The sequence below is a fragment of the Trachurus trachurus genome, assembly GCF_905171665.1.
Source record: "Trachurus trachurus genome assembly, chromosome: 8".
NCBI classification, from domain to species: Eukaryota; Metazoa; Chordata; class Actinopteri; order Carangiformes; family Carangidae; genus Trachurus; species Trachurus trachurus.
In genome coordinates, this window is record NC_139905.1 from 17,131,191 (window position 1) to 17,149,902 (window position 18,712).

At 41.1% G+C, this 18,712-nt stretch overlaps 2 protein-coding genes across 2 annotated transcripts; both read left to right on the forward strand.

Annotated features, from left to right (window-relative positions):
- The first annotated feature begins 7 nt into the window (after positions 1–7).
- Positions 8–9,597, forward strand: samd9l (sterile alpha motif domain containing 9 like). Its single transcript, XM_083977308.1, has 4 exons — positions 8–100; positions 2,772–2,878; positions 3,407–3,468; positions 4,297–9,597. The coding sequence occupies exons 3-4, from the start codon at positions 3,465–3,467 to the stop codon at positions 8,916–8,918; spliced, it is 4,626 nt and encodes a 1,541-aa protein (XP_083833434.1). The 5' UTR covers positions 8–100; positions 2,772–2,878; positions 3,407–3,464; the 3' UTR covers positions 8,919–9,597.
- An 881-nt stretch (positions 9,598–10,478) lies between these two features.
- Positions 10,479–18,661, forward strand: gaa (alpha glucosidase). The gene is made up of 19 exons (XM_083977049.1): positions 10,479–11,283; positions 11,520–11,671; positions 12,351–12,516; positions 12,626–12,722; positions 12,843–12,962; positions 13,132–13,250; positions 13,430–13,561; positions 13,716–13,826; positions 13,932–14,045; positions 14,191–14,275; positions 14,653–14,770; positions 15,186–15,319; positions 15,485–15,636; positions 16,502–16,650; positions 16,751–16,892; positions 17,081–17,179; positions 17,709–17,873; positions 18,004–18,156; positions 18,305–18,661. The coding sequence occupies exons 1-19, from the start codon at positions 10,747–10,749 to the stop codon at positions 18,368–18,370; spliced, it is 2,811 nt and encodes a 936-aa protein (XP_083833175.1). The 5' UTR covers positions 10,479–10,746; the 3' UTR covers positions 18,371–18,661.
- Positions 18,662–18,712: the final 51 nt, after the last annotated feature.

Here is an 18,712-nt window from a genome sequence, read left to right on the forward strand (position 1 = left end):
GGACACACAGCACCAGACCACAGATAGACGTCTTGTGCTGCGGTCGTCTCTGCAACAGCTCCGGAAAAACTGGGCTGAACTCCACCAGTATTTATTCAAGGTAAGAACAATCGCCTCTATTTATGTGTTTATTTCAATTGTCGCTGGTCTCATGATTTTTCTCTTACACGTACGCCTATGTAATCTGACCTACAGAAACCGATGAGTGCCATGCCAACCACAGTGTGCCAACTAAGAAACCCTTCACAGATAGACACAGATAAAGTATGCTAACAATAGCATTATGTGGCTGTAGTTGTAGCCAATTAGGTGTTGATGTCGCTAAGTATGTTCTCAAAATGTAGCCAATTCAGTTTGTACGTTATTTTGCAGTAACGTGGTGGTAGTTCAGATCAGAGGGACTCTATCTCTATGGCTCTGGTTAGTGAAATTAGAACGGAATTTTATTTTGTGTTTTATCTTTTTACAGTCTATGGTTTTATCACGTCTCCACTTTAACTGATTCTCTTACTGTTGCCATTTGTTAAGACCGCATGTCCTACCGTGTATTGGCACTGCCCAAAGCGGGAATTCACCACCACATAGTTAAGCTTTGCTTCAAAAGTCACGGGCGGGGCTGTGTCTCAGGGCTTCTCAGCCCTCACCAAGGGGGCAGTTGCAATACAGTCTATGGCCCTCACACAGTGACGTCAGCACGCCGACATGGATCATGGTTATAATTGAATTTCCTATTAGATTTAAAGAATTTAGTCTTGTATGTCAGACGATTCCTTCTGGTATCATACAGTTGATGAAATGTCACCTTTCATATAGCACAGATGGAAGAATTGACTCTAAACTAATTATTGATGGTCGCCCTCTCCTGGAGGAAAAATGTAACAATAAATTCATAGCCTACGTATGCCATCCATGCTAAAAAGAAATGTTCTCCAAGAGGGAAATTCTTCTGGGATGAGTTAATTTATGATGTTAAATGGAAAAAAGCATGGTTACTGCCTTTTAAGTTTTGCATCTCTAATAAGGTCAAATAAATACATTTTAAAATCTTACACAAAATTTACCCTTGCAATGCATTGCATTCCTATCTAAGTTTATGGATGTGAACAGTAAATGTGTCTTCTGTGATGTAGAGGAATTTTCTAACTTTCTTAGTGTCTCATACCTGTTCACCAAAAAATATGTTCTTTGTTATTTTTCTCATAACAAGTCTGTTGAATTTATTACTAATTAGCCTACTTAATTCTTTCCTGTAAATTCTTTATACACAAACACAGATTTCTCAAAACTAAACCGAAGTTTAAGGTGTTAACTTGAATTCAACTTTCATCTTAAGTCTCTCAGAATTATAAATGACAAAAGATCTATTTTTAACAGCCTGATGAATGTCTAATCTTAATATTATTTCTAATGACTTTATGGATTTTTGTTAAATCAATGATTATAGTCTTTGTGTACTCTGTATTCTATGCGTGACCATTGTATGTACCCTTTTTCTTCTTTTTTTTGTTTGTTTCTCTCCTCCTTTTCTAATTGTTATTGGGTTTTTTTTTACCATCTCGCCTGATTGTTACCTTGTTTCATATCTATTGTTGTCTAAAAACATTATTGTACTCTACTTGCTTGTCAATAAAGATTGAACCCCCCCCCCCCCCCCCCCCCCAAAAAAAAACAAAAAAAAAACAACCCATGGTTGTATAAGAAAACAAAGAGCTGGCATTGCCCATTATGAGTGTGATATTCATTAACCAAAGACCCCCTCCCATGAAAATCGTGTTTTTCGTGCTTTTCACATGTTCCTGTGGCATTTTTCTTGTGTTAGAGCACATATCAGCAGAAAAGGAAGTGGAAAATTGCATTTCTGAGTTTTTCTGCCTTCAAACTGCTGTGAACCAATGGCAGACACAAACTGGCAGTTTCAGGGAGACTGGAGCTGACGTGTCACAGCTCCAGGGGAGGGCACTAGTGCTACAAGCTCCCGTCCCGCTCTGCATCTGGCTCAGAGGTGAAAGGCTTGGCAGCTCGGTGTAGCTGTCAAGGTATAACAGGTATAGCTCACCTGGTAGAGTAGCTATAGGACTATGTTCCAGTCTGGGATCGAATCCCAGTGTGGAGTTTACGCTAAACACGCTGAATCTGTAATTGTACAATGTCCAGCTGTCAGCAAGCAGGGGGTGGGGTGAGAGGAAGTGGCTGGGCGGGTGCAGAGCAGCGCAGTCTCCGCCCACCCTCCAGAGGTGCATTGCTAATGTGCATTGCTAATGAGCTGGTTTTGAAATGACCAAAAAGGGTCGCGGGAGGGGGACTTTAACCAATAGGCTCAGAGGTTTTCGTATTACCTGTGAACAAGTTTGCCACAAACTCATGTGACATATTTTGCTGGTAGTATGTTGTTTTTTATCATACTATATTTTGCTATAGCTATTATTTGTTATGTAATATGAAATCAATGAAATTATTTTCTTCCAAGGGTGTTTTTTTTGTGTGTAATTTCTAAACAAATTCACATTCACTACTAATAACTCTTGCTAATTACTTCCAGTAACTACTGTTTGACATGATGGCTTGTGTGCTGGAGGATTAGCTCTGTATTGTAAAGCTAGACACTACAGCTAGGATTTTAATCTGGTTGTGTTACTTCTTCTAGACTTCTGTCTTGTATAACACATGCAAATAGACTGCAATATCATCATGAAACTGTGACTATGCTACATGTTTCTGTTGTTGGTAAAGCCAAGCTATGAGTTCACTTATTTTCACTCATCCCTGTACAGCCAGCTGCTGCCATGCCCCTATGATTCAAGACCATGCATGTGGACTAGTGCCTAGAGGTGGAATTCGGCCCTGCTGCTCATTTGGAGACTGCACTGGACTTACACAGGTGATAATACACACAACATCATGATAATCATGCTTCGTATCTGGTGTATTTTATTAAATGTTTACAAGCAAATCTCTCAGTTTTAAAGTTTGATCAGCCAGGTTCACTTAAAGACCCCCTCCGATGAAAATCGTATTTTCATGTTGTTCACATGTTCCTGTGGCATTTTTCTGATGCTAGAGGACATCAGCAGAAAAGTTCAGAGTATTTGTGCCTTCAAATTGCCGTGAACCAACGGCAGAAGCAAACTGGCAGTTTCAGGCAGACTGGGGTTGACGTGTCACAAGGGGAGGGGTGTAGAGCAGCGCCGTCTCCACCCACCACTCAGAGGTGCATTTCTAATGAGCTACTGGTGCTCTGCAGAAGGAGAGCCCTGGGAAATGGTACAGGTTTTGTGATTTTGGCTAAAAACTTCATAATCACAATTGAACTGAGAATGCTTTAAAAAAAAACTAAAAAGGATGGTTGGAGGGGGTCTTTAAATGCAAAATTATGTTGGACTAAATGTAACCGTATATTCTTTTATAGATGGAAGGTGATGAGTAAACATCAAAGTCATTAATGTGACAAAAGGAGGAAGAAAATCATGGGTGAGTGGAAATTTTTTTTAATGACTAGTGTAGGGAATGCAGTTGTTCTCGGTGTAATAATAATTATATGTGATCCTATATTAAAGGGACATTGTGTAACTTCTCCTGTTATCTATTCACGAAAATTGATTATTTCGTTCAAAAGTATGTTTTTCATTAATCAGTATTGGTAATCATCCCCATCAACAACTTAAGTGTTCCGGTAAGCTCTGAATTAGCTGTTCATATCATTCATATATACATCGAGCGGGCAAGCTCGGTGCTGGCTGTGTCGCCATGTTTTTACGTTCAGTGGCAGCGTAACGGTAGGAAACCACGGAAACTCACTGGAGCTGTCGGTTCAGGTCGAGGTGGCGTCTGTGAAAAGTCACCACGGTGCAGTGAGGAGGAATGGACAACATATTGTCATGTGTATTGTTTTGCCTCGTGCTGACGGACCACTTGTTTACATAGAGGCTTGTTTATGCCATTAAGTGCAGCGGCTGTCATCCGTCTGCCGTTTGCCCAATTTCATGTGAAAGCAGCATGAAAAATACAATTGAGTTGTTTATACAGCCGCAACGCTAGATGGGAGTAGGCTAATTCCTACACAATGTCCCTTTTAATGACAATAAATGAATACATAATTGGTAAAATAAGTCAACTATCACCTAGACAGCATATAATAATCTCTTGGTGAACACTCTGAACAAGATCATTGTCTGTTGTCATATCCCTAGCTATTACCAAAGATCTTTGCAAAGTACAAACATATCTCTAGTGTGGAGGACAATGGTACATCTCTGATTCTATCATTTAAGAATAAACGTATTGTCTTTTGTCATTCAGCTGACGAACCTGAACAGTCGCCAGAGAAATGGACGGAGTCAGAAGTCAGCACCTGGCTAAAATCCCTTGGAGTCAAGGATCCGTATGTAAAAAAGATCTTTGATGGAGAAGTAGATGGACACGTCCTTCTTACACTGGATGAGGACTTTTTGAAGACAGAATTTTCCATGAAACCAGGGCCTGCTCATATGATCATTAAAAAGAGAGATGAGCTGCTCAAATCCCAACAAAAATCACAGGAGAAGCAAAAGCCCACCAGTGACACAATAACTGAACCTGAGCAGAAAACTAACAAAAAATCAGTTCAGAGTGTTTCCTCGACAAGGGACGGTCCTTCAGCACAAGTTTCTGTGAAAGAACAATGTGTCTTAGAAGAGAGACAAACTGCTCAGAAACAGTTTGTGTTTACCTCAAAGGAAGACTGCAAACCACGACCATTTGATCAACAGGGGATTGATCACATATATGTAAAGCACAGAGTCCTGTTACCTGAATCAGGTGCTTTTAATTTGATCACTCCATGCCACGAATATAAATCTTTTGCTATAGCTGCAGCGTTGGATCGTACAAGACTTCAAGCTAAGTTCGCCCACGAGGTTCTTAAATTTGCGACTGGCTGCATGAATGTCAGATCAAATGGCACAATTCACTTTGGTGTGATGGACAGCAGGGAGGATCTAGGTAATGTGCATGGTGAGATAATTGGCATCCCTGTGAAAGAGAAGGACATTTATGTTGATGCTTTGGACTACATTGAAAGGAGTTTCTCTTTGGACAAGGATCATGTACGTCAGTGTGTTCGCCCACCAAGGTTCATTGAAGTAATGGACAGAGAAAGTACAGAGAAGATGTATGTGGTAGAGGTTGACATTGTACCTTTAATCAGCATTGTTAAGGGCAAGGTTTATTCAGTTCGTCTTCCAAAATTTAAAGAAGCAACAAACAAAGTACAGTTTGAGAACGAAGCCGTTCTGCGGAGGGTGGGTTCAAAAACCGAGCCAGTGAATGACCTAAGTGATTTCTGCCAGCGAGTCAAGGATAGGGATGCTCAAAGAGATGAGGCAGAGAAAAATCAGTTCCTCAGTGCCCCAGAGATCTGCCCAGACCTTGGAAGGAAGCTCACAATGTTAGTTAGTGATGGGAAGAAATTCATTGAAAAAGAGAAATGGTTCATATTTGTCACACACAAATTCAAACCTGATGATCTCCGCAACATTGACTGGCTGCTTAACATGAACATTTTCTGCGTCTTTGATTTTGACCCAGACTCAAAGGTTTCAGGTCTCTGTAGTAAATACCTTGAGCATCATGCTGCAAACATGCACTCTCTGCAGAGCTACAGGATGGCAGGAGGAGCAAGCATCAACGAATTCATAAGCAACTTGCATCTCTTTGATCAAACTAGCTGGATCTTTTGTAATGGCCGTTCTGATTTCAAAGGAAATGAAACTCCATGTGATGAAATGATGTGGATCAAGACAAAAATGACCTTCTTGAGGGAATGTGTGTCTCTGATCTGTAAACAAATATTGCCAAAAGGGATGTTTCAGGTGATTTTCCTTCTCACGTCACCAATTGAGAAACCACTCTTGCACACCTTTTATGAGTTTTTCACAGACATGGAAGGCCATGAAGACATCGTCTGCATCTGTGAATCAGAGGAAAACTTCCAGAGATGGCAAAGCTTTGCCGAGGGATCATGTGGAACACAAACCGTTAACAACTTCAGTGTTGTTGGGATGAAAATGAGTCATGTTAATGCAACTGTGCAGAAAATACAACTTGTAAAAGCCAGTGCCAGCAAACATTTGCCAGTTTTTGTGAAAGGTGTATGTCTTCTTGAAACAAGCAAAGAGGAACAGATGCATTCCCTAGAAATTCTGACAGTTAATCACTGTGATGAAACAAACGAAGACTTTATCAATGAGAAGAAGGAAAAAATTGAACATGAGTTCTACCGCGGTGGTAAAGTGACCTGGTTGAATTTCTGGCTTGCTGAGCGAAAGTATGTTGAAGAGGTAATTGAGCGAGATGCTTGTCGTGATGTTTCCAAACTTCTCAGTGACATTTTGAAATGCAATGCAGAGCAGCCTCCAGTGGCTACTATAAACATCTACCATCATCCAGGAAGTGGTGGCAGCACTGTGGCAAGACAAGTGTTGTGGAATAACAGGAAAGATCTACGGTGTGCTGTTGTGAAGCCTTCATACTCGGCTTCTGTTGTTGCACAACATGCAGTTGACCTAAGGGAATATGAGGAAAAAGACCCACAGAGGTCTCTTCCTGTGCTGCTACTCATTGAAGACTCTGACAAAGAACATCAAGATGACATCAAGAATGAACTGGAAGTTGCAATTAACAGCAAAAGAATCCAATATGGAACTCTATGTTTCATTTTGCTGAGTTGTAGGCGATCCCCTGATCCAGAGAGGAGATGCAAGGAGTCTGCTTTACAGAATGTGCCTGTCACTCATCAGTTGTCACCTGATGAGAAGAGAAAGTTTGCTGGAAAACGAAAGGTGCTTGAGAAAAGATACGCGCCTAAATTCATGATGACATTTGTCTTGATGACTGAAGGATTCGATGAGGGTTATGTTAAACAGTTTGTGGAACACTTGCTCCAAGATATTGAGCATCATTCTGTTGCTACTCGACTCATTCACTATGTAGCACTATTGAACACATACGTTCAAGACTCCTTCATCTCTCGATCCCACTGCGAGGCTTTGCTAGACTTAACAATGCGCATAGTGAAGATTCGTGAATCTGAGTTTGAGAGAGCACTCAGTGAGCAGGCAAAGCTAGTCTTCTTGCACCTTAAAGATGACAAGACCTACATTGAGTCAGTCAGAATCATCCACCCACTTATTGCAAAGGAAATTCTCCAACAACTTCTGGGGAACCAACAGACCCAGAGTGGTTTGGCTATGAAGATGCTCTGTGAGGATGTCCTTTTTGAGCACAGATTTGGAAGGGAGGACTATCTGTCCTTCTTGAGAGCTCTATTCATTAGGCGATCCAGAATAAGCAAAGGAGATGAATATGATAGCTTTTTCTCTCCCCTGATTGAGCATGTGTGTGAAAATGAGAAAAGTCCAGCCAAAGCAATTGAGTTACTCAAGGAAGCTTATGAACGTTTCCATGAAGATCCATTCTTTGCACAACAGCTGGCTCGTCTTCATTATACTTATGAAAAGTTTGAAGAGGCAAAATACTGGGCAGAGACAGCAGCCAAAATGCTACCCAACAACTCATACATACTTGACACAAAAGGCCAAGTGTACAGAAAATGGTTCCAAGCGAAAAGCAAAGCCATCGACGATGGGAGGACTCCAAAAACAACCCAAAATACAGCAGATGCAGTGGAGACTGCGCTGAAAGCCCTGGACTGTTTTAAAGAATGTGAGAGAGCAGCTGATGCTGATATGGACAACGTTAACAGTTCGGGATTTTTCTCTGAAGTTGAAGTTGGATGCAGCCTGCTCAAACTGATCTCTTCATTGTTTGCAAACAAAGCCAATGGCCATTCAGAATGTGTGAGGTACCTGTCATCAGATTACATTCCAGAGGAAATAAAGGATGCTTGGGAACCATTTCATGGTCGTTTGAAAAATCTCCACAAGACACTGCATGATGCCTTGGAATGGATTTCAGAAGATCTTAGCTACTTCCAGACAGACATTGCGGATGAAGAGGAGATTCCTCAAGTTCCTGAAGAGAAGATAAGCCATCCATTAAAATGGTTGGCAAGAAGATCCTCTGAGTTTGGGAAGTACTTCAGTGAAACTTATTTTACGGCACTGATGCAACCTGGGCATTCAATCCCAAGCAATCTAACTCCCTTTCAGAAACGCATGATCATCTGTCATCTTGGCGGTGGAAATGTAATATCTATCCTCTCCAAGCTAACTGACCAGAAAGATGCAGTGTGCCTTCTAGAGAACATCCTTTCTCTTTACCCAAGCAGCCCACTCAAGGCAAAATTTGGCCAGAGGGATATTGTCAATTACATAGTGGCCCACATTACACTGAACTGCTTGTCACCACAGGATCCAAAGATTGCTCCTCTTAAAGAGTTACAAGCACTTTGTTTTCAGTTACCAGGTGATAAGAAGAAATGTTTAGCAAGTGCCTTGTTCTTACTGACCTTGGTGTTCTGGCCAGAAGATAATGACACAGATGATGAGAAAAAAGCTAAATATGAAATTGTCCAGTCGGCTATTGAACACATGGAAAAAAGCTACTGGGCCAAGATGAAGGACATTCCTCAGCGGAGGAGAAGACTCTACACCCATTTTTTTCTGGGGAATGGGAATGGATTGGATAAATTTGTCCACAAGAGAAAATTTGAAAAAGTCATAAAGGTGTACTCAGTCTCCGAGAAACGCATGAAGTGGTTCAGTGGTGAGGCATGGAAAAAGCCTGAGATTGCCATGATGTTGAAATGCGTTTCTGGATGGACGGAAGATGGGGTTGTGTACCTTGAGGGCCCCCAGAAAAAGAAGTTCAGTATACTGCCTCTTCATGTGCCTTCAGTGCCTCACAGTAATGAAAACATCACCTTCTACCTGGGGTTCTCATTTAGGGGGCCGGTTGCCTACAACATTGTTGTGAAAAAATAGATTGTATTTGGACAGTGGTGATTTGCTGAAGCATGTTCCCAGTATGGACTTCATTAGCAAGAGCAAGAAAACATTATGATTAGCAGCTCAAACACACAAGCACTCCTTTGTCAGGATATCAAGCAGATAATGTTGTAAAGGATGTGACTCAAAATGTTTTGACACATGTTATGGTTTTGTATTGCATTTGATAATGTTTGAGATGATTTGATACCTACATATGTACTTTTATATATGTGAACGTAACTCTAACACAGAGAGAAGTGTCGTAAAACAGATCCGTTTTTTAATTATGCTGTATATAAATGTGTTACCTGAACCTGGACATAATTGACAATTGTAACTTTCTGTTTTCTCCTGTGTCTCATTACTCATTACTCATTATTTTTTGATTGTTTGTGTATTCAGTTCAAATGGACTGTAGTTCACTTTTCTCTGTTTTCCAGGATGCAATGTAGAAAAGGAGGGAATTAAATGCAGATATCTATCAAAGAACTAAATATTTTTCCTGGGAATTGTATCAGTGTTATATTGTATTAGGAGATAAAGAGAAACATTTTGTTCACTTGGAGAAATACATGCATGTGAACTATGACTTGCAAAACAAAATGTAAAGGGAAGTAAATGTAAAGCTATTACATAGTATGTTTTACACAAGTAATGAAAATCTGTTGTATATAAATCATTGTGCATATTGTGCTTTACAAACACATAAAACTATTCCTAAAAATGTTACATTTTAATGATATCATTTTTTTTTGAACAACCTACTGTATATCAGTCTGTCTTAATTTCAGCTGATAGTGAGAGCATTTTCATGACATACTTTACAGTGGAAGAACATGAAGCAGCCAGCCTTGTTGAAAGATTAAGACAAAAATAAGTTGACTGCATACTGCTCTATACCCAGTTTTTGAATGACCAATTTTAGCATTTACATCTACTAAATAAACCACAGCCTATACTGCCAGAAAGGACATGGAAATGCTGGTAGTAGTTTTGTTATTATGTAGAACATATTATGTAGAATTTATCTAGGGGTTGACAGAAGTTACACATTATAGCTCTAACAGAACCATGATGTCAGAGGGAAGAGGGATATCCTTTGCCCGTGGCCTCTGTAGAAAAACATCTGACCCCAAAAATACTCATGGCAAATGTGCAGTCTTTGTCAGAAGAGCCAGATTTGGCAAAAATCCAAGGCACCACTTGCTTCTCTATTTTATAAACTTGGATTTTATAGGCTTAAGTAACTTCATGTAGCAGGTTAGCTAGAATAAAGAACATGTTTATTGTTCAACCCACTTTTCCAACAGCAATCCACGTTTTAAAGAAAATACATGTCAGCTAATAAACAAGCATAAAAACCATAAAACACAATGTGACAGATATCATTCTGTATCCATTATTCAAATAATGTTTGTTTTCTTTTGTGACCAATCCTTTTAGGGAAAAGGAGACAAAGTCGCAGCTGTGGCAGGCTGGCTGAGCACTTTGTCCCAGTGTGCTTGCCGTAGTTTAACTTTACCCCCCCTGCCGAGTCTTTTCCAGACATCACTGCGTAAATCTAAAATGCTGCCTGTTCCGCCGCCTTTTAACAGAACATGTTTGCTGCCACTGCTCGCAGGTAATCTTTTGGGGGCACAGCTTAATAAAAGTTCCGTACTGAGCGACTTCATAGGAAGTTGCTAGCTAACAGCCGGCTAGTATCCAGCTGCCTGCAGACCGATAAGAGAGTATGATAACCACCGTCTTCCATTATGTGTTGTTTTTTTCAGCTGCGCGTAACACTGTAACTGAATATTTACACATAATGTGCTAAAGCAGTATGGGTTTGTTTAATTTTATTCAATCGGTTTTCCTCGCATCTGCCCTGGCAACCTGTTTGTACTCCATGAAACACTTGTCTAACCATGATGAAACCAGACTGGTGAGATCAGTGAGAGCTACGCAAAATGAGATCAGAGCACATGACAGATTTGTTAATAAACTGACCCAACCTGAGGATAATACAGTAGAATCAAGGGGAATCCAGTATGAATGCTCCCAAGAGACTGATATTTACAGAGGCAGTAAATGCATCATGGCCCCAGAAAGTCGGTTTGACTGTGCCAGAGACCGGCTTCTCAGCCAGAGTGAGTGTGAGGAGAGGGGATGCTGCTATTCCCCTCTGCCCAACTCTGCAGGACCACCTTGGTGCTTCTACCCCAGTATGTACCCTGGCTATGAAATGGGCTCGCTCACTCCCACCAAACAAGGCCAGGCTGCCACCTTGACTCGTGCCCACGCCTCCTATCTCCCAAGAGACATCTCCACTCTGAGACTGGAAGTCATCGAGGAGGCAGCAGGCTGCTTCCACCTTACTGTGAGTAATACCCTGCCAGAGACTTGACTTGACTACACACAACACTGTGAATGTGGCTTCACCTATTGTGGTCTGTTTTTAGCTGATGTGAGCTGAGATGTGTATTAAACTGATACAATAATAAAAACCCTTTCCATAGATGTCTTAGATTGAGAGATTACTCCTTTATACATATTACACACACTATACACACAGATGCAGTGGGACAAAATGAAACGAACATGTTTTTCCTCTAGTTGAAGGACCCATCAACTCAACGATATGAAGTTGAGCTCCCACCTGGCGTTCCTCAGAGCAGAGCTGATCACAATGATGCTCTCTACACCACTGAGTACCTGACTGAGCCATTTGGTTTCATAGTGCGACGTAAATCTAATGGAAATGTGATGTAAGTACCTCTTTTGAGTTTTCCTCTGAATCACAGGCATTTTATAGATGTTGTCATAGTAACATTTTTATCATTACCATTGACTTCATCTCTCTCGGATTATGCCTGTTCTAATTGTTTGTTACCCATTTTGTGTTTTGTTTTTTTCCTTGTAGTAATATAGCACTCCTTTATATCTTGAATTATCTGTCTTCAAAGTTTGTCAATTGTATCACATTGTAGCTGGTACCTTCCACTTCCATTAGTATGTTTCAGCCTCTTTCATAATGTGTTTTTTTTTTTTGTTTTTTTTTTTACATTTTATTTAACTTTTTACAATTGATATGACACATTGAAACTGCGGTATTGCCAAGTGCAATACCTAATTTCCATGGGGCTGAAATTCTCTGTCTGTAGTTCAGATGAATTATGATTAGCCTAAATGTTACGTTACAAAATACCATAAATGTGATTGGTACAACTCCTTACAAAAATCAAATTATTTCCATAATTTTCAGTGAAAAAGAAATGCAAACATGACCATTGATAATGTTGTTCAGCCCTTCAAGATAAATCTTTATTCTTTTTTTATTCTTTTTTTAAACTGTGTATCGTCTAAATGTCTCTTTTCTTATTTTGTAGTGTGTGAAAACTGCTGATGTGCTATGGTGTAACACATGTCTGTGTCCTGTCTGTGCAGTATGAACACCACTGTGGCTCCTCTGCTGTTTGCTGACCAGTACCTGCAGCTGTCCACCACACTGGCCTCTTCCCTTGTGTCTGGCCTTGGGGAGCATTACACCTCCCTCCTCCTGGATCTCAACTGGACCTCTCTGACTTTCTGGAACAGAGACATGGCACCTCATGTGAGCAGTGGGTCAGCACCCTTCATGTAATCACAAGAGACATTAGAATGGTCATTGTTAACCTATAATTAATAAGATTGCGACTAAGAAATGCTGTGTTACTTTGCAGGCTGATGCTAACCTTTATGGCTCCCACCCATTCTATATAGTGCAAGAGGAGGATGGCTTTGCACATGGAGTTTTCCTTCTCAACAGCAATGCAATTGGTACAGAGCTACCTGTTCATGTGACACACATCCAAGACATTTTTCACCTTCCATAAAATATTTTTCTGTGTGTATGAAGGTACAACTTATTGCTAAATGTCTTCTGTAATGTTTTTGTAGAAGTCATATTGCAGCCGACCCCTGCTCTCACCTGGGTGTCCACTGGAGGAATCCTGGATCTGTATATATTCTTGGGCCCTGACCCTCAAAGTGTTATACGACAGTATCTGCAGGTCATTGGTATGACTTTTTCAATGTTGACATTCAATAATACATCTCCAAGTAGCAAGAGCAGCAGTCATACTGCCCATACCAAAAGAGGAATATGTAGTTGTTAGAACCCTGAAGGCAACCTGGAAAAGTGAGGATGTATTTATGTGTTTCAGTGTTTTCATTTATTTATCCCTAGGCTATCCCATGATGCCACCCTACTGGTCACTGGGCTTTCATCTCTGTCGCTGGGGTTATACAACCACTAATACAACTCGCAGGGTTGTGCAACGTATGCACAATGCCAACTTTCCATTGGTAAATAAGGTTTACAGGATATTTTACCAGTATGTTCCGTCTGTTTTGTGAATGTGTTATCAATATTGTGGCGTCTAGTAAGACTTGAAAAAGTGTTGTGATAGTCACATATAGGTTTTTAGATGATACTGGACTGGATAAAATTACTTAGTTGCTGATTTGACATCTTTCAACATCAGGATGTGCAGTGGAATGATCTGGATTATGCAAATAAGCGCAGGATTTTCACTTTTGACCCTTGGCGATTTGGGGACCTCCCAGAGATGGTGGAGGAGTTCCATCAGAGGGGCATGAAGTACATCCTTATTCTGGTGGGACATATTTAATCTTAAAACACCTCAGTAAATACTGTCATGTAAAATGACACATAAACACATTTCAAGTAATCATTATCACTGTCTCTCCAGTAGATGGCAGTAAAGGCTCTTTACTGTCTGAGTCATGCTCTCCTGGTTTCTGCCTCAGGACCCGGGGATCAGCAGCACCAACCCCCCTGGAATGTATCCTGCCTTTGATGACGGAGTAAAACGAGACATCTTCATTAAAAATGCTACTGGACACATCCTGATAGGGAAGGTTAGGCTTTTTTTTTTACTGAGAGTGTTGTACACTTTTGAATTATGTACGTATTTGTTAGTCCATAATCCCTGGGTGTGGGTGTCATGCATCCTGTGTATCTAGGTTTGGCCTGGCCCAACAGCTTTCCCTGACTTCACCAACCCAGAGACCAGACAGTGGTGGGAGGACTGTATCAGAGATTTTCATTCTAAAGTACCTGTGGATGGACTGTGGATTGTGAGCATGCACAGACACACAGGCCACATGTTATTTAGCCACAAATGCATTGATTATGACATAAATTATCACGTATGACAAATGATTTTCCTCTAGGGAATCAATAACAAGTATACAACGTATACTTTGTTGTTTATCTCCCCAGGATATGAATGAACCAGCCAATTTTGTCCAGGGCTCTGTGGAGGGATGTCCTGACAGTGATCTTGAAAACCCCCCCTACACTCCCAGTAAGTGTACTCGTTCAATCGTATTGTCATCTGAAGTCACACAGAAAATACTGGTTTTACATTTACTATCAATTTATAATTGTGAATAGATGCATGGATATTGTACAAAATGCCATATAGATAACCTTATAAAATGTGTCCAAGCAACTTTCGGTTAATAGAATTTCATGTTATATTTAAAATAGAAGAATACATATTATTATTGAATGGCCCCATATGTATCATGTCATGGGTAGGCTGTGCAGTGTGGGAATTAAGGTTGAATTTAATTTATACAAGCTGTCATAACATTACTTTTATTTATCGTATTGACGGAAATTTGCTTGGACACACTTTATACATAACTGATCCTTCTTCTGTCTCACTGTCATACAAAGGGGTGGTTGGAGGCCAGTTGAACTCGGGTACTCTTTGCATGTCAGCTCAGCAGAAGCTGTCCACTCACTACAACCTACACAATATGTATGGACTGACAGAGGCTTTTGCCACCAACAGGTTAGTAGTCCATGTGCGGGAGTGAATTATTTCACTAGGAGTAGCAGGATGAAATAAAGCAGTAAGTAATGAGCAGCAATTGGCAAAAATGTCTATTTTACGCAAACTGTTAACTTTTAGAGGCACTACTGCAATAGAAATAAAGTCAAATCTTCAGGCATCTATTCATAAAGAAGTTAAATATTTGTTTTTTTTCTATGAACAACACATAGTGTAAGTGGTGGCGTTAAGATGCTCATTGAAATTTAAGTTGCTCTTGTATTGAGTGTGTCACTATTTACTGGGTATTTTAATGTTGTAAAGACTTCAATGTTTTTTTAATGATATATACTGGAACTCACATCTCAGAATACCTGTCTCTTGGTGTTTGACTATGCGTTTGTATATTCCTTCTGTGGCTGGTTGCCATTCGTAGAGCGCTGACTAAGGTACGATGGAAGAGACCCTTTGTCCTGTCTCGTTCATCTTTCCCTGGCATCGGACGCTTCTCCGGAGTGTGGACGGGTGATGTGAGGAGTGACTGGGAGCAGCTTCGGTTCTCCATCCCTGGTGAGATTTTATTTGAAGGGGGGGGGGGGGTTCTGAGATTCTGGGTTTTCTTATGGGGTTGCATGGGGTTGCATGTGGTCAAATAAAAAGTTTTCTATCATTTTTAAAGTGACCTCTGATCACCTGATAGATTTAAACTGACCTTTTGTCCCTGCTCGCCCCCAGCTGTGCTGCAGTTCAGCCTGTTCGGGGTGCCTCTGGTGGGGGCGGACATCTGTGGCTTTGGAGGCAACACCACCGAAGAGCTGTGTGTACGATGGATGCAGCTTGGGGCCTTCTACCCGTTTATGAGGAACCACAACGATAGACTCAATGCTGTGAGACAGAGACACTCTTGTGTGTCTTCCTATGTGTATCTGTATCTGTTTGCAAACATGTTTAATCGAGTTAGGTCAAATGAATAGAGATAAATTATGAGGTGATGCAGGAAGAAGAAGGAGAAGAGTCCTGGATGTCTCATACTGAAGAAGTTTATTAGGGCTTGATCAAGGAGAACAGAAGAGTCATCGACACAACATGAGTGTGTGATGCCACCTCAGTTCTGAGTGGCCAGACCACAAGTTCAGATTCTGATACCAGACAGGTGGACAGATCCTGCAATGGGGGATGTGTTAACATTCTTTTGGCTATCAGGTATAAACATTAAGCTAAAGATTTACACTTCCTGGGCAGTGGGAAAGTAACAATGGTTTGGCACGCATGTGTTATACGATAATGGTGGAAGTTATCGCTTAGGTCTGCAGCTGTGTCTGGAAACTGCCAAAACAGTGAGACGCAAAAGGAGGCAGCAGAGTGGCCTTGGCGTGTTCCTGGGAGAGACTACATGGCAGATAACTGTCAGTATATCTCAGAGAGGGGCACCTAACTCTCAGCCTTCAACTAGAAGCACAGAGGGATCGACCTTTAACCACCACAAGCCCTTAATCCACACAAGGGGGAGGAGATAATGATGAAATTTGAATTTTGAGTGAACTATCCCTTTTAATGAGATTCAAATTTTTCTCTAACAGAATATACTGTACCACATGTGTTGTAGCAGCAAGAGTCAGGGGCTTCTTGTGTTGGAAGTGGAGGTCTGCCTTGCATGTTTCTTTCTGTGTGTCTCTGTTTCATGCATTATGAATAGAGGTAACTCTATCTCTTCTCATTGTCTGTGTGTTTCTGTGTGTTTGCGTCCCTCAGCCTCAGGAGCCCTATGTATTTGGACAGAAGGCCCAGGCAGCCATGCGGAGTGCATTGAACCTTCGTTACTCCCTTCTCCCGTTCCTCTATACACTCTTTCATCGTGCACACGCTTCTGCTGAAACTGTGGCCAGACCTCTATTCATGGAGTATGTGTCCTCTTCTCTTCTCTTCTTCAATTATTTTGTTCAGTGTTGCCTGGCATAAACAAAACAATAAAAAGCATATTTGTGTATCCATCCCTTTTAGGTTTCCCACTGACCCTAATTGTCAGACCATAGACAGGCAGTTCCTTTGGGGGAGTTCACTTCTCATTAGTCCTGTTTTAGAGCAGGGGGCAGTAGAGCTGACTGCCTACCTACCCCCCGGCACTTGGTACAGCCTGCACAATGTGAGTCGCTCAACCCTAATCACCTCTCACTCATAATAACTGGTATTTATTAACCTGAAGCCGAGGTTCACTACAAAGGTCCAATCACTCAATTTTCATTTGTTACCGGGTAAAGACCACCGTGATTATGGTTGTCCTGAAGTAACGTGTGATGTTTATTGTCCAGTGTGTTGTGTTTTGCTCTCAAGGGTCAACCTTTTTACAGCAAGGGGCAGTACCTGCTCCTGTCAGCCCCTCTGGACACCATCAACGTCCATGTGAGGGAGGGATACATCATCACCCAGCAGGTGGGTGAAAAAAAAAAAAAAAACTACATTTTTTGTGTGATTTAAATATGACACAAAATGTAGGCCTAGTAGATGAATTATTAATAAAATGTTTAAAGATGGAAATAAAAGCCACAGTACGTAATTGAAACAGGTGGAACGAGTTCCTAGAGTTCCTAGTTACACTGTTTACTTCTAATTAGCAGAATTACCGTCTGAGGTTGGTGTATAATAAACGTGCAGTGAACACTGGTATGATGTGTCAGTTCACACTATTAGACTGTGTTTTTTAAATTTTATAATTCCTCAAGAGAAGATTGAAATCCAGTTTCTATGGATTGCTGTTCAAGATGTAGCTGCTAAACAATCAGTTTTTTAGCCACTGACCAACTTTAACTTTAGGTAAAATGGCTGTGACATAATCAAGTATTGTATCGGGTTATGTTTACCTGTAAATGACATCCTGACTGATGTCCATAAATAAAGTACCCTGGAGTGAATGTTTTATCATTTTGTTATCTTTTCTTTGATCTGCTTTTTTCTTGTGAAGGAGCCTGCTCTGACAAGCACAGCCTCACGCAGAAACCCTTTCTTCCTGACAGTAGCGCTGTCAGCAGGCGGCTGGGCCTGGGGCGACTTGTTCTGGGATGACGGGGAAAGTCTCGACACATATGAAATGGGAAATTATTGTTACGTCACCTTTGTTGCTGGACAGGTAGGGAAGAGACAAGTGATGTGTATTTGCAAATGAAAATCTGATAAGCCCTGTTTTGCATTTTACTACTGCACCACTTGAGTCAAATATTTTACTGTTTACAAACTTTCTGACTCTACTTCCCCTTTAGTCTCAGATTGTGAGTGATCCTCTGAGGCTGAATGGGGCCCTGGACGGTCTGATGCTGGGGGGGCTGCAGGTGTTTGGGGTTCCTTCACCACCCCACTATGTGTTGGCCAATGGGGAGAAAGTTAGGGATTTCATGTACCGCAGCGACACCAAAGTGAGTTCTGTGTGACTCAGCACCACTTCCTCTGATGTTTGTCCTCCACAGACACATACTGTAATGATGTCATTCTGCAGGTGAGTGTCTATGTGTCTATCTCCGACAGCCTGAAGTGGTTTCTCTGTCTCTGTCTCTCGTCCCATAGGTTTTGACAGTGACCAGCCTGGCCTTGCCCATGTCAGAGGTGTTTACTGTCCAGTGGGCTCTCTGATGCACTGGACACTAACACATGAGCTTTGGGGTTCTGCACAGCCACTGAAAAGACCAGATGTGTTTTTATGCACTGACACCTGCTGATTTCAACCACCCCTCAGGCTCAGTATGCACCTTACATTTGCTCTCATTTTCCAGATTGTTGCTTTTTTAAGCAGATTTCTAAGATTGTGATAACATTAAACCATGGGAGCCATCATCTTGATTTAAAGGCATTTTTTAGCTGTTAAGTGCAACACTGAATCAAGACAGTTTAGTGTCTTGAAAATGTACATAGTTTTATTTATAACCACTTATAGTCCTTTGTACTTTTGAAATCATGTTTTTATGCCTTTGTTTC